Source organism: Corvus kubaryi, unplaced genomic scaffold (assembly GCF_017639235.1).
Source record: "Corvus kubaryi isolate FWS band 111438036 unplaced genomic scaffold, C.kubaryi_AGA036_p1.0 37301, whole genome shotgun sequence".
Classification (NCBI taxonomy): Eukaryota; Metazoa; Chordata; class Aves; order Passeriformes; family Corvidae; genus Corvus; species Corvus kubaryi.
This window is the reverse complement of record NW_024581094.1, coordinates 615,747-630,996: the sequence shown is the minus strand read 5'-3', so window position 1 is coordinate 630,996 and position 15,250 is coordinate 615,747. Positions and strand designations below refer to the sequence as shown.

At 53.6% G+C, this 15,250-nt stretch overlaps 2 protein-coding genes across 3 annotated transcripts; one reads left to right on the top strand and one right to left on the bottom strand.

The window, feature by feature from the left end:
- Positions 1 to 274: 274 nt before the first annotated feature.
- Positions 275 to 1,114, top strand: LOC121664523 (heat shock protein 30C-like). Its single transcript, XM_042027873.1, has one exon. It carries the CDS (start codon positions 382 to 384, stop codon positions 964 to 966), a length of 585 nt encoding a protein of 194 aa, XP_041883807.1. The 5' UTR covers positions 275 to 381; the 3' UTR covers positions 967 to 1,114.
- Positions 1,115 to 2,894: 1,780 nt separating this feature from the next.
- On the bottom strand, positions 2,895 to 15,250 carry RAB5C (RAB5C, member RAS oncogene family). 2 transcript variants are annotated; one of them, XM_042027874.1, is made up of 6 exons: positions 15,112 to 15,250; positions 6,849 to 7,093; positions 5,649 to 5,800; positions 5,242 to 5,364; positions 4,421 to 4,514; positions 2,895 to 4,044 (listed from the first exon to the last, which is right to left on the bottom strand). In XM_042027874.1, the coding sequence occupies exons 2-6, from the start codon at positions 7,012 to 7,014 to the stop codon at positions 3,929 to 3,931; spliced, it is 651 nt and encodes a 216-aa protein (XP_041883808.1). In that variant the 5' UTR covers positions 7,015 to 7,093; positions 15,112 to 15,250; the 3' UTR covers positions 2,895 to 3,928. The 2 variants fall into 2 exon arrangements, with proteins under 2 accessions (XP_041883808.1, XP_041883809.1); XM_042027875.1 differs by lacking the exon at positions 15,112 to 15,250 and having other exon boundaries at positions 6,849 to 7,293.

Genomic DNA, 15,250 nt, shown 5'->3' with positions numbered 1-15,250 from the left:
ATGCAAAGGGCACAGATTTTTGGCAGGGGTGGCTCAGGCATCCCGCTCAGAGGCTGAGGTGATGCTGCTAATTATAAGCCAGGAGAGCAGAGCTCTAAGAGTCAGGGCGAAGGTATGCCGGGCACGACGTCAGCGGCGCCTCTCCTCATGGGTGAGTAACAAGAATGAGCTGGAACGGGCTGGAAAGGGCTGAGCTCTTCTCCCGAGGGTGACGTAATGTGCGGGACAAGGCCACGCCTCCGAGGAACGGGAATAAAAGCCTCCGACGGCAGCAGCGGGGCAGACGCTTCCAGCCCACTGGAAAGGGGACAGAAGCAGCAGCAGCAGCAGCAGCAGCAGCAGCAGCAGCCGCCAGCAACAAAAACGACAGCAAGAGCAGCGATGCTTTGCCGGATGCACCTCGCACCATTCGCCTCCAGCTCCCTGGCCAGCCGGCTGGGCACAGTGAGGACCCTCTGGCCACACGCAGAGACCATCTTCACCGAGCTGCAGCAGGAGATGGAGAAAGCTCGGGAATTCATGAGCAGCTTCGAGCAGCTCCTGAGCAACCACGGAGCCATCGCCGCGGAGCGCACCCCGAACACCAGCATGACCCTGACCCAGGGCTCTGGGGACGGCTTCTCTGTGTGCCAGGATGTCAAGAACTTCGCTCCCGAGCAGCTGTCGGTGAAGGTGGTGGGAAGGAAGGTGGTGCTGGTGGGGCAGAAGGAGACGCAGAATGTCGATGAGAAGGGCTCCTTCTCCTACAAGTACGAGGTGCTGAAGCGCGAGTGGGACGTGCCCGAGGAGGTGGATGCCGAAGCGCTGACCTGCTCCCTGTCCAAGGATGGGCAGCTCCGCATCGAGGCTCCCAAGCTGGCACTGCCAGCCGCTCCCGAGAGGAACGTGCCCATCCAGGTCAGCCCTGCAGCCCCACAGACCGGACCAGCTTCTGAGGATGGAGCCACCAACAAAGCCCAGGCGTAACAGGATGGGACCCAATGGCCACGGCAGGACCGGAGCAGACAGGAGCAAGTCTCGGGTTTAAGCCCGGACAAGCTTCTTCAGCAATGATGTCATTTTTTTCACTAAACTGGAATGATTTTGTATCCAATAAAAATTCTTTTGCATTGAATCTGCTTGTGTTCTCTGGGTGTTGATTGATGGGGAGGCTGTACCCTACTCTTGGTGCCAGAGGAGCTGGATGCACTGAGAGGGAAGAACCTCTCTTGCTTCTCAGGGCAGCACAAAATTGGGCCAGACAGCAGACCCAGAGGGTTCTGTGAGGGAGGGGAGTGGATATGGGAGCACTGTGCTGCTAAGGGAGGGAGGCAGGCAGGAAGGGCAGCCCCACTCACCTGTACGGGAGCAGCAGGAGTGCCCTCACCCCTTCCTCACACTGCAGATCCACAGCCTTGGCCAATACCCATCCCCACAGAATGGGGAGGGAACCACAGTGGGCTGCCGGGCTGGGTGTGGCGTGAGAGTGTTGTACTCACACTTTCCCCTTCCCAGCTTGGCAAGGGGCTGATGGAATCCACCCTGAGCTTCCAGCGGCAGGGAGGGAAAAGCCCAACCCTGGGCGCAGTGCATAACCACCGCAAACACCCGCGCTCAGGCCCAGGCAGGCAGCAGGTATGCAGGCAGGAACGCCTGTTTGTGCTAAAGCCACCCCGAGCTCAGACAGCCCATTGCCCAGACACACCACAAACAGCAGCAGGTCCCCAGTCTCAATACTGAGGCCCTGAGCACCTGCTCTGGCAAGCAACAAGACCCTCCTTAGGGCATCACAGATGCCTTCACAGAGACCCCAAGTCCAGGAAGAAACCAGGCACCCAGGGAGAAGAGCCAGCAGATGGCAACAGCCCCACACACAGTGTCCACAGAATTATTCTGAGTGGGATCAGGGAAGCCCTTCTCCAACTGGTCCATCTCTGGCTGCCTGGGGGAAGCAGCAGCATCAGTCCACCCCACACCGTAAGCACGGGGTGGTCCCACAGAGGTCCTGAGCTCCTCCAGCAGCTAAGCAGCCCAGGCACAAGCAGCACCACATGAGTGAGGTGCACTGGGGGCCACTGGAGGCCACACCACACAGGCAGCCCAGGCTCGAGCATGATCCCAGGCAGTTCATCACCAAGACCCTTCCTGCTTCCAGGATTTTAAGGAGATACAGCATGAGGAAGAGGCACTGAGACCTTGGATAGAGGATGAAGGGCACACGAGCCAAGGCTGTTCATACAACTCTATTCACAGCTCTCCTGTGACTGAGCGTCTCACAGCCCCTCAGCTGAGGGGGGCATCAGGTTCCAAATGCACATCTCCAACCCTCAGCCTCTCCCGAGCACGAACAGTGCTGCCGGCAGCACACGTGGTAGGGACAGAGCTGCAAGGGGCTGCTCCTTCTTCCATATTGACTCCAGGTCTCAGCTGTGGGTGTTGGGGTCTCATAGTCCATGCAGCAGTGACAGGAGAGCAGCATCTTCCAAGGCCATCATGCTCCAGGGACAGAGGCATTGCGTTCATTTGTTCTGGAGTACCATCCCATGCCTGTCCCATTGTAGAGCTGAGCTCCTCTGGGCACTGCTCCCCCACCTCTTCCCAACTTACTTCTGAGGAGACTCTACAATGCATCAGGCAAGGAATAATTCCCACAATTTCCCTCAAGCTTCCTTGAGCACAGTGGAGCCAAGTGAACACCAGCAGCATCACTGTGAGAAGAGCAGCTGTGCAGGAGCGGCCGCACAGCCCAAGCTCAGGAGGCCCCATTTCTCCCTCCTCAGGAAGGAAGGGCCCCATTTCCCTAGCAAGGTGTGGGACATACCAGGAACAGCGAAGCACAGTTCAGCCTCCACCAGAACTGCTGTGCTCAGGTCCAGTCCCTGCTGCATTAAGAAACATGAACATTCTTGTTATGATAGGTTTATAAAAATTTTGTTTTAATCACACAAAACTGAAGTTTGTGATGAAGACTAAAGTCAACAGTTCCTCTTAAATACCAGGATGCATAAGACACTGCATTAGGCACTAGGCAGCAGCCAACATCAGTTAGAGTCTGGCAACAGAAGCCATTTAATACCTCCCTTCATTCTTTGTGGAATTACAGGCTTTTGCAATACATGTCATTCCCACTGACAGGTTACCCAAGGTTTCCCCCACCCCACCTCTGTACATCAGTAAACCTTGTGTATTCCCACCAGAGCAGGGTTAACAATATTAGTGGCATCACAACCATCAGGAAAAGGACAAATTTCTATACAAGATTTTTTGCAAAAGTTGCAACAGGATTAGTGCATTACGACAGAACCGAGAGAAAAGAAGAGTTGGCATGCTGGAGTCCAACACAAAGAAAGACAACAGGCAGCTCGTTGGATGTACTATATTGACAAGATACTGATTGGTTACATGGAGAAACATACAATACAAAATACAGAAGAAACCAGTTTTGCTTCCCTCTGCCCCACCCCAAATACTCATCATTGATTTGGTCAATAAGTGGCCCAAGAGCCGGAGTTTGTCTCTAATGCTACAGTTTAGTGGTTGTTCTGGGCACATCATACGGAATCAGCCTCAGCTCTTACAGACAGGGAACTTTAAACACGTGTCCCAATATCCCTTTGTTTCCCATAGTGAACTACAGTGCTGTGGGACCTGGGTGCTGCTGGCCTCACCCGCGGGACGGCCACGCTGGCTGGGCAGACACCAGGTCCTGCATCCACCACCACCAGGAAGAGGGAAGAGCAGAAGTTCATATATTAAAAAAGTGACTTAAGACTTAGAATTGAATTAGTATTTGTACAGAAAGGTGCAGGTGGAAGAACTCCCTCCAGCCTATGATCAGAAAGGGATGGAGAATCACAGCGGCGCCGGCAGCAGCCGCCCTACGGTAAGTGCGATCGTTAGCGTGGGTTCCAGTCACGTCCTCCAAGGGCTCGCGGGCCGGAGCAGCTGCTCAGTTGCTGCAGCACTGGCTTCTGCTCGGCTGGCTGCTCTCCTGAAGGTCCACCACCCGATTCCTGCCTGGGCCACCAGGAGCATTCTGAGGTTCATTTTTTGGCAGTTTCTTGGCTAGAAAGAAACAGGAAGTTAGTAGGGTCCTCTAGAGGGGCCGACCTCCTCCCACTGCACACCCCAGGCTGGAGCCCTCGCCACCAAAGGAGTTTGGGATAGGACACTGCCAGCAGCACTGCATGGCAAACCAACCCATCCTTGGCTCTGGCTGGGATCAGACCTGCTCATACCTCCATCACCACCCCGGACACAGGGAAAGGGAACCAGCTTTCCAAGGCTAAGGCTCCACACACTTGGGGAATGACCGATCACATCAGTGTTGCAAAGTGGACACCTGCCCCAGTAAGAGCCATTGGCCCTGGCTGACACAGGACCCCCTTGGGCTGCAGTGCTGGTGCTCAGAGCTACCCCAGCCCTACCCACAGGCTGTTACCTATTGCCATGAAGATTTCATTCACATTCATCGCTGTCTTCGCCGACGTCTCCATGAACAGCAAGCTGTTGTCATCTGCATATGTTTGTGCATCCTACAAACAATCACATCAGAGTGCTAAAGGCACCCTGCCAGGAGGCCCAAGCAGACTTCACGCACTTCACTTGTCAACACACTAACTGCTGGAGAAATGCTATGTCCCACTTTGGGCCAGAAATTCACTCCCCTGTCCCAGACATCCCAGGGACACGCTCCACCAGCAGCCCTGCACAGCCAGTGTCCCACAGCTGAGCTGGGGCACAGCCTGACTGAGCACATGCAAATACGGTGCCTGGCAGTTGGGTCAGCTGGGAGTGTGCCACCCACTGCAAGGGCACCACAAGCAACCCTTTGAGAGGGCTGGGTAAGAACCTCTCCTGAGTGCTTGCCTCAGATGAGGTAAGAGCTGTGAAGAGCAGAGAACAAGCTGGGAATGATTCCTCATGTGTCTCGTATCCAGAAGATGCTGTTTCACACCCTCCAGACATCCCCACATGGGTAAGGCAGCAAAGGAGACTAAGGGGACAGGAGTTTGTGCTCTGTGGGCCTCCTCCTCCACATTCACCGGGACTTTCACCAACCAAGGCCATATGTGCTACGACAGAAGTAAGGGAAGGGGGCAGGGCACAGACCCTGCTCAGCGCCATCCTGCAGTCCTCAGCATAAAAACCTCACTTTCACTCCCTCAAAGCATATTTTACATAGTCACCATGTCCCTCATTTAAGCAAAAAGATTCTTTCCTGACCTGCTTGGGTAACAACTTCCCTGGATTCCCACTCACCTGGAAGTCCACAGCTCTCTTGGTAGCAAGGTCTGCCTTGTTTCCTGCTAGTGCAATTACAATATTGGGGCTAGCCTGCCTCTGCAACTCTTTCACCCAGTTCTTGGCTCGTACAAATGTGTCCTGGAAGCAAACAGGAGGCAGCAGTCAGGAAGGGCAGCCGTGTAGGAATCCACAGGGCAGATATGATTAGAGCAAGGCTTTCCTGTGAGAAGTGTTCTGCCTCTGCAGCACTTGGCAGCAGGATCCTTTATCAGCTCACAGCCTTGGCCAGAGCTGAGGAAGAGGCCATGAGCAGTTTTCAAGAACTTGGCACCCACAGCCGGGTACCTGCAGGGCTCTCACCCAGACACACTCCCAGGGCACCAGGAGCCTCCTGGCAGCCCCCCAGCCCTGCCCACACTCACTGTGTTTGTGATGTCGTAGACCACGATGGCTGCCTGAGCCCCCCGGTAGTACATGGGGGCCAGGCTGTGGTACCGCTCCTGCCCCGCCGTGTCCCAGATCTCAAACTTCACTGTTGTGTCATCCAGACACACTGTCTGTGTTAGGAAGGCAGCTGCAAGAGAAGAGGGTTTGCCTCAGCTCCAGCAGGACAGGGCACAGAGCCAGCACAGGAGCTCAGAGCAGCTCTGCTGCCACACGAGAGCAAGCTGAGCCCTGCAGAGGCCAGTGCCACTCGCTGTGGCAGCTGCAGCTCTGCTGTATCACACTCCCTGCTCACAGGAACCAAGAACCACCACACAGTGACAGGAAGGTGGCCCAGAGGGCCTAGGCAGCAGTCAGCCTCTGGAGCATCCACACTGCCAGACCCTCCCAGCAGCCCCTGACAGGGATCACGCAGTCCACGTGTGGCACCACCAAGATCAGACCTGGGGAGCACCAATAACAGCACCAAACTCAGCCCAGTTACACCACACTCCTCAGTTTAGTAACTGGTTGTTTTCTTGTCCCAGTGAGTCTAACACCACATGTTACACCCAGGATAAAGGCACCAGCCTCGGATACGGACTGAGGCAGAGCACAGCCCTCCACAGAGGAGCATTAGGCCCTGCTTGCCAGTAAGCCACACTTAACAGCTGTGCTTACTCCCTGCACAGGTCACAGAGGGACAACTCAAGCCTTTTCTCAGGACACCCCCCTGGTATTGCTGCTCAGAGACCCATGTGCCAATCAGCCTTTGGCTGATTGGTGACACTGTGCTAATGATTTCAAGCTAAAAAACTACTAGACCTGAAAGCACTGTGGAAATAGTTAACAGTATCAGGCTAGAAACAGCCCCAAAATCCCAGGTCATGGTCTGAAAAGATAATTAAGGGCTATAAACCAAGCTGAAGGCCTCAGTACTCATTAGTAGCTGGAGTTGAGGCACTGGAAGTGAAGCCTCAGAGGCAGAGTGCAGGGTTGCCAAAGCGTTATTCTCTGCTATGCTGATCCTCACACCAACAAACAAATTGCAAACCAAGAGTTAAAGCATTAACTGTTTGGCTCTATTTATAGCAAAAATCCCAGACCAGACCAAAATAGCCAGTCTTGCTTCTGACACCCCAGACTGTCCCAGCAAGGTCAGCACCTCCTGGCCACAGGCATCTGGAACTGGCACTCACCTCCAATCGTGCTCTCCTGGTACTCGTGGAACTGCCCCTTCACAAAGCGCAGGACCAGGCTGGACTTCCCCACCGCTGACTCGCCCAAGAGAACAAGTTTAAACTGGCAGATTTTGTTCCCAGCAGCTGGTCCATTCGGTCGGGCAGCTCCACCTCGACCTGCCATTGTGGTCTAAGTGCAGGAGTGCCGAGAGTTAAGGATGCTGCAGGTTCTGCACTGGGATCCACCTGTAGGCAGGTTGCAACTGGAAGAGGTGGTCAGAGTTAGTGACACGCTCAGGGACCAGCTGTACCAGTTCTAGAGGGTGGTTTGATCTGCAGCCACCATCAGCACAGACCGGTGGCGGTTCCTTCCCACAGTGGAAAGTTATCAGCTGCAAGCACCACAGGGCAGTTCCTGCCAGGCAGCAGCCCCTGCAGCAGGATGTCAGTCTGCAGAGCCTCCCTGGAAAAGAGGTAATGGTAATACAAGCTCTCCTCCCCACCAGTGGGCCCTCCAGCACTTCCACCATGTGTGGATGTTACACACGCCTTGCTGGGGTGAGGCAGGTAAGGAGCACCCAGCACACAATGGGTGTTATTAGAGCTTTGTCTACTCAAACAGCAATTACTCAGTTCACAAAGGTAACTGAGGTTGACCTTTAGCTCCTTCCTCCTTTCCCGAGTTCACAAGGAAGCGACGTCAGACTGTCAATGCTATACAGAGCCATCCCAGTGCCACACTGGCAGGAGGCAGCTCTGCAGGTCATGAGGCATTTGGACAAAATGAATTTCTAAGCTGTTTGTCCTAAGGCGCTTACACCACGACATTCTGCACCTCTCAGCGGGCCCAAGGATGGCCCTGGAGCCAGGCAGGTGGTCTGCTAGAGGGGAGGCACCTGAGGAGGTGCCCACCTCAGGAAGCACCTGACAGCAGCTGCTTTTGGGCACAGGCTGTCCCCTCAGAAGCTGATAGCAGCTCCTCCTCCCACCCCTGCTGCACACCAGGAATCACCACTCAACCTGATCCAAACAGAGGCAGCACCTAATGCTTCCCACACCCATCCCGCTGCCTCAACACCCTTATCCCACAGCATTCCAGGCCATCAGGCTACTGGCCACGCTCCTCACATGGATTGTTCAAATCCAGCATGAACAGGCAGCATCCCCTGGGATCAGCACTGCCAACCACTCCTCAGCACCAACCTCCAGAGCAGCGCAGAAGCACAAAACCATGGCAGGAACAGCAGGAAACATTGATTTGCATCCAGAGTTACCCACAAGCGAATCCCAGGGCCTCCCTAAGCACTAAGCTCTGCTGCCTGCAGAGAACAGGAATCCTTTCCAAGTACACAGTTACAGATTTAGGCACATTTCCTGTACCCATCACAACTCCCACTTCCCTGTGGATGATAAATGCTACAGCTGATTGCATCTACTCTGGATCACCACTTTCCCTTCTACTCTCCTAACACAGGCTGCTTGTTGGAAGAAAATGCCCCAAAAGCCAACTTCTCCTTGTTCTGAGAGTATCCCCAAAGAAACTCTGTGTACATCCTGCATTTTCCCAGCAAATATAAGATATCCATGAATAAGAAGTTCAAAGCAGGTTGAACTGGAGCAGAGTGTCCTGTGAACAAGGCTCAAGCCTACTCAGCACAGAGGAGAGTTTCAAACAGCTGCTTTCCAGGGCAAAGCCTGTCCAGCTGTGACTGCGTGAGGTTACTTTAACTATGCCTCAAGTTTAAACAATCCCACAGTTTGATAGGGAACCTCCAGCCGTTTCAGAGCTACTCTGGAGCCCATGAGTGCCAGCAGTTGGAGAACCTCAGCAGCTTACAAAACACAAAGCACTTGAGCATACGCTGACCTAGAGACATTTCACCTCAAATTGCTCTGACCAGGAGGCAGTCAGACCAGCTGTTAAGCCAGTACCAGTCACCAGAGCTGGCAGGTAGGACAGAAACCAAGCAGCAGAACTTCTGAGTGCTGTGGGATGTTTCAGGAGCCAGAGCTGTGAAGCCATTGCTCTGAGTCCAGTCTAGGGTTAAGCAGCAAAGATACTGTAATTCAGAGCTGGGTCCTTGTAAGCAGCACTGTCAGGACCCCCCTCCCCCTTCCGAGGAAGGGCAATCACTGTTTGGCAGGATGAGAAAGCTTGATACAAAGCAAACCAGCAATTGGCTTTGCTGGACAGTGAGGGAGCAGTGTTTGTTGCTCTGGCCAGGAGCAGCTTGGTCACTGCCAGGTTCAAGAGGCTCAGCAGGAGCTCTGCATCTCTACCAGCCTGAAGAGGCTTCTGCCTTCTAGAGTTTCCCCTCTAAACAGAGCTTGCAAGGGAACAGCTTTGGTTTAACCTTGTATTTATAATTCCCTGAGCAGTTTGTCAGCTCTGCCGCTGCTCCAGACCAACATGCTGCACATTAAACACTCTGTGAATCACCGTGTCTCTGAGTTATGGCCTCCTGAAATCTGATAGCAGTGATTCCCAGAGCAAAACAAGGCAATGAGCTTGTTGATATCCTCAAGTCTTAGCCTGACCTATATTTCGCAGATCTTGATGCATTTTGCCATCTGGTTGTGCTACATGAACTCCAACAGAATTAGGTGAGCACATCTATGTTGAGCTCATCATGGACAGCCACCGGCCAGTGCAGGCAGGGCAGCAGCCAGAGCCTTGACTGCTCCAATTATGGAGAACCAGATCATCATCTAAGAGTGGTTTGAAGTTTGGATGCAAGATTATATGACTTCATGTTCACACGAGAAGTTGCCATATCTTTCAGATGATTGAGTGGAATTTACAGACCCTAACTGGTCACTGAGGGCCTCAGGCTAAGGACATACCCGAGACCTGGAGGACCAGCTGATGGTCACGGGAAGAAGCAAATAACTGAAGGAAGTGGCCACCAATGCTGCAGACAGCGAGTGGGCTCCATGGCAGGACAGGCACTTTCTGCCAATGCCAACATGTTTGAGGATTCTGTCTGACATGCTTGTCAGACAGAACTCAGCTCTGCAGAAGGAACAGGTGGCTAAACTACACAGCCTGGACCTGTGCTAGATCAGCTTACATCCACCAGTGGACACTGGCTTGAGGAACAGGGAGTGCTTCCTGCTGTATGAAGCCATTTCTGATGTTTGGGGAGCTGTTCATCCCCCCACCTCTTCCAGCAGAGAACTGGGCATTCACCCCTCCCTGCTCCCCAGGAGAACCCCAGCACTGACACTCGAGCCACGGGTCAGGCAGACCAAAATAACCACAGTGATACCACACGGACAAGGGAAGGCAGCTGAAGTCCCAGCTTGTCATGCTAATTCCAGCAGCCAAGGCCATGAAAAGGAAGGGCATGGTGGGGTACTCATGTAATCAAGATTAACAAGCATTAATGTTCCTACTAGTTTCTTTTAACTAGTGAAACCCAGCACTTGGGAGATCACAAGACCCATGAAAAGGCTTGTGCTGGTTTGTTTACCTGCCCTACCCACCTCCTGCTCACTGAAGCACACACAGGAGCTCTGCATCCCACAGCAAAAGCACTGATTTTTTTATTGTAAACTCTTAACATAGTCTCTTGTTTGCTTTGAGATCAAAGTCAAGTGCCAATTCCTGATGCTGTCCCACAAGTGAGAGCTCCAGGTCTATCACTTCTGCAGTTTGTGCTCCTCCAATCCCTCCCCTGCCTGCCAGGGTTTGCTGGAGGGGGCTGTACACAGCCAGGAATATTAAATTCAAGAATCTGAGTGCCCTAAATGAGAAAACACATGCCATGGCTGCTGCACTCCCTGCCTGCCCAAGTGCAAGGCCATTCTCCAGAGCTCTCGGGATGCTGGGGAATAGCACCAGAACCCATTTCAAACAAACCTACCCAGGACAACAACCCAAATCTCCACAGGGGAATTACTGTCAGATCCCCATGTTAACCCCTGCAGGAGACCCCACCACAGGGAAGCTGCTCATTTAAGGTGTCAGAAGTTAGAGAATCTGATATTTTTGCCCTCTGTTCACCCAGAAGCAAGGACTACTCTGAAAGCTGAGGATATTTAGAAACCCAATCCTGAAGACTCTGGTTACCCAAAGGACTGCTGCTGCTCTCAGCTATGCAAGGAGTTGCTTCACTGGGGATTTGTTGGCTTAGAACCAAAATACTCAAGACAAAAGCCTCAGTGAAGTATTTATCTTGTTAAATAGCTGACATCGTTACATGAATTCCTTGGCAAAGGAAGCCCTGAAGTTACCCAGTGGTTTTGCTTCACCTCACACTGCACGGGCAGCTGGCCCGCGCTGCTCTGCTCTCCCCAGGGCTGCACAGTCAGCTCCAGGACATGGAGCCAGGAGCAACTTCATGAGCAGGACCAGCAGAAAGTGTGGGTCCCACCAGAACCACACAAGGACCACACTAGCCCAGGCTAGCACAGCATGGAACATCAACCTAATATTCCAACTCATCAATATGATTAGTAAGAACAAACTTCCAGAGCCTGACTGCAGGAAGGTCCAGGCAGCAGAAAAAGGAGGAACAGATCCAGCAGTTATAGAGGAGATGAACAGGGAAACAGACTCAACCTACAGACCTCAGTCCCATCAAGTCTGATGGGTTTCATTCAATACTTTACCTTCCTACCTTTTCCCTCCCCAAAAATGAGCCCTCAGTGTCCTGATCAGCACAGACGCAGTCTGGAGCTCAGGAACTGCTCTGAACTGGGCCACTCTCCACTGCAGCTGGCAGGAGCTGCACTACAGCCCTAAAGTGCAGATTTACAGACCCAAATCAGCTCGGACTCCTATGGCTGTGACTAACTCATGATAGTGTAACAACTTCTCTGTGCAGTCCCATGTCCAAGACTCACAAAGACTTGGACACGCTCATCTAAATTTAGAGGTAAATAGGATTTCTATTCCAAAATTGAACTGCTCATTCAGCTACAGCCCTCAACAAGTCTAGGAGACCCTGTAGTACCAGCTCCTTCTCCTCTTGACACACACATCTGTTTCCTGACATCCATGGCCTCTGGAGCAGCCCCAGCAGTCAGCTGTTTCCCAAAGCAGCTTTTCCAAAACAACTCTGTCCTCAGAGATTTCAAGGCCACCACCCCGCTGTTACAATCCCTCCGGCACAGACTTCTGCAGAAGAGTTTTACATCACCTTCATCTCCCAGTAGCTGCCCACTAGCTCTAGGGAGCAAAGCCTCCACATTCCCTGTCCCACAGTAGCTCTGTCTTGAAGCTCTCACCCACTCTCAGTTATCTTTGGCACAGCAAGGCTGGAAGAGCAACCCATGGATGCAGCCTGGACTGACTCAAATGGAACAAAAGCATCAAGGTTTTAATTCTTCAGCCAAGGTTCTTTAACTCCTCTTCCTGACACTGACCCCTGTTCAGACACCGTCAACAGACACAGCTTCACTCTGACCAGACACTCAGCAATGCATGCCTTGGATAGCACCCACTATTCAGTCAGCAAGAAGGCAACATCAGCAATGCAAAGCAGCAAACTGCCACCTGCACTGCAAAAAATCTGTGACCTTCAGAATATCTTTCCCAGACTGCACAAAGATCTCCTGCCTCAAGAAGCTCCTTATTTGGAGCGCTACCAAACCAAAGCAAACATGAAAAACAGTGTTTTCTTATCTGTTTATGCAGAATTGCTCCAGCAGCTCATTCCTGTGCTTCAGGGGAGGACAGCATTCCCTCTGGAACTCAGATGAATTTTATACCTCCCCAGTACTGTCACATCCAGGAAGGTTCCCTGTTTCTGGCCAGTGTCTAGAGTGATTTCAGTGTTATTCTGACAACTTCTCAGGACTTGCATAAGAGGCTGCAAACTTCATACCCCAAGGGAAGAAAACAGCTGACTCCAACATTTCTACATTCTATCCTCTTTTAAGTCTGCTGACAGGAATACTCTGGGCTACACCCACTTCATTAGAAACGTTCCCATTTCATTTCCTGTGTCTGAAAACGCTTGGCATTCCTTCCCCCTCCCTCCTCAGGGAGATGCCATGACCACCATCCACTAACTGTGCAGCAGCTGAAGAAGTTTGGATCCAGAGTTAATGACTGGCAGGGCCTAGAACAACCCTCGAGCTGATCCCTCTTGAGATGCAGAAGAGCTTTGCTGTGATGGAGATAGTCCCACGTCTCAGCACAACAATTAGGTTTGGCCAAGCACACACACACGGCCAGACAGTTCCTTTAGACACTGCTCAACCCATCACTGGTTTCATAGGAAAGCAAAGTGTACTCTACTAATGCAAAACTAGATAAATGTTTTATCTTACTACATTCGTACCCACACGCCAAGCCAGCCTTTCCCTTATGCTCTCCAGTAATTCAAACCCTCTCTGGGAGTCCATCTCACCTTGCCTGGGTTGTTCCATCAGCTGAAGAGGCATCAGCACCTACTTACAGAGCCTACAGGGACCCTCCCCACTGCCTGCACCACCTGCAACCAAATGTCACCCAAATCAGCCAGAGCATCTTAAGAGGGAAGCAGATTTTTGGTCTGAAAGTATAGACTGTTCCAGCAAACTATTGTGGCTCATGAGGAGTCTGAAGTGATTTCAATGCTGAAACCCAGGTATGACCCCAAACATTCCTGTCCTCGACATCCCAGATCCAGCCAGGCTCATGCTTTACTTGCTCGCCTCACCCCAAGAACGCATCAAGATCAACATTGTCTTGTAGCTGCCTACAGGTACTATCCTGGATTCTTAGCCCTTTCCACCGATAGTTCTTTCACCTTATTATCCAGGTGAGTGGAAAAGAAATGTAAAAGACTTTCATAGTCAAGGCAGTAGTGGACATTAGTGGGATATTTCCAGGAAGCTCACTCAGACAGCATGGCATGTCAAGACAACTGGATTAAATTTGCTTTTTTTGGCCCCGGTTAAGGCTCAGAGCCGGCTCAGGAGCCCCAGCAGAGCACAGGCCCAATGTCAGGCTGTAAACAGGGCAGCTCAAGTGTGCTGACCCTCCACACAAAAAGCTAAGAATAGCAGATGCAAGTTGTTCCACACCAGACTTAAAATAGTCCCTCGGCATATTCCCCTCTCCAACTTCCTTACAGGTTTGAAAACAGCCAAGGTCAGAGCTCCAACAGCCACTTTTGAGGGCAGCAACTAAAGATCAGCTGGGCCAGGGTCAGAGCTGGGCTGGGCTCCTTGCAGGGTCACAGCACCACTCACAGCTCCTGCCCGGCCCCAGGAGCTCTGGCAGCACCTTGAGCATCACCAGGAGTAAGGTCCGAGCAGTTTCCCCAGGATATAGCAGGGCAAACCTGCTGCTCACACTCACACCCGCACTCCTGGTGCAATCCCACCAGGATCCCACATCGACCGCACTCCCAGCTCACACACCAGGGTCTCTCCTGCTGTGACAGAGATCCAAGGACAGCCTTGCTCCAGATTCCCTTCCAGACAAGCCACAAAATGTCCTCGCAGCCCGTGGGCCTTGCTCAGGGCCCTACAGCACCATGTGTGTTCCTTCACAAGGGCCCTCGAGGGGTACAGGGCTGTGCTTGGCACCAGCAGTGACCCAGGACTGTCTTCCCTATTTATTTGCAGCAGATCAAGTCATCTCCCTCATTTCAGCAGCTCCCGAGAACCCAGCTGGGCTTCCCAGCACCCGGAGTGTCTATTCCCACCTCAGAGGCTGAGCAACTACAACCAAATATGATCCCACCACGATAACCACTTCTATCCTGGCACCACACCTTCCCCAGTCCCATTCAACTCCCAGTTAGTCACGGCTGCGAGGAACGGGAGCTGTGCCCCAGCCCCCGGACAATCACACGGTACCGGCCGCAGGTGCTCGTCCCCGCTGTCCCGCGAGCCGCTCCCGCTCACGGCCCGCCCGGGAGAGCCTGACCCGAGAACCCACAGTGCCGCCGGGACCCCTCCCAGCCGGGCTCCTCTCCCGTTACCGCTCACCACACACCGGTACCACCAGGCCGGAGCTGCCGGTGCCCCGCGGCAGCGCCGCTCCCCCGCCTCGCACGACACGCAGGGCCCCGCTGGGCCGGCACACAGTGAGAGAACAGGGTACCCGCCCGCCCAGAGTCCCCGCCCCGCCGGTGGCGGAGGCCGTCCGGTCGAGCCCCAGCATCGCCCCGCCCGGCACAGCGGCGCCACCGAGCCCCCGCTCCACTCCCGTCACGGGGCCCCCGAAGCGGCGGGGCCCGGCTGCCACCCTCGGCCGGGCGAGAACCCGGGGAACGGGCCCGCACCCTTGGGCCGGGCCCGGCCACCTCGGGGCGAAACGAACGACCGCGGCCCCACTCACCGCCCGCAGCGCCGCTCCCGCCGGTGCGTCTCGCAGGCCCCAGCCCTCACTTCCGCCTTTACCCGTTCCGCTTCCGGACCCGACCACACCGTTCCGCCCCCCGCTCGCCGGCCACTGGCAGACACGGCTGCCAATCATC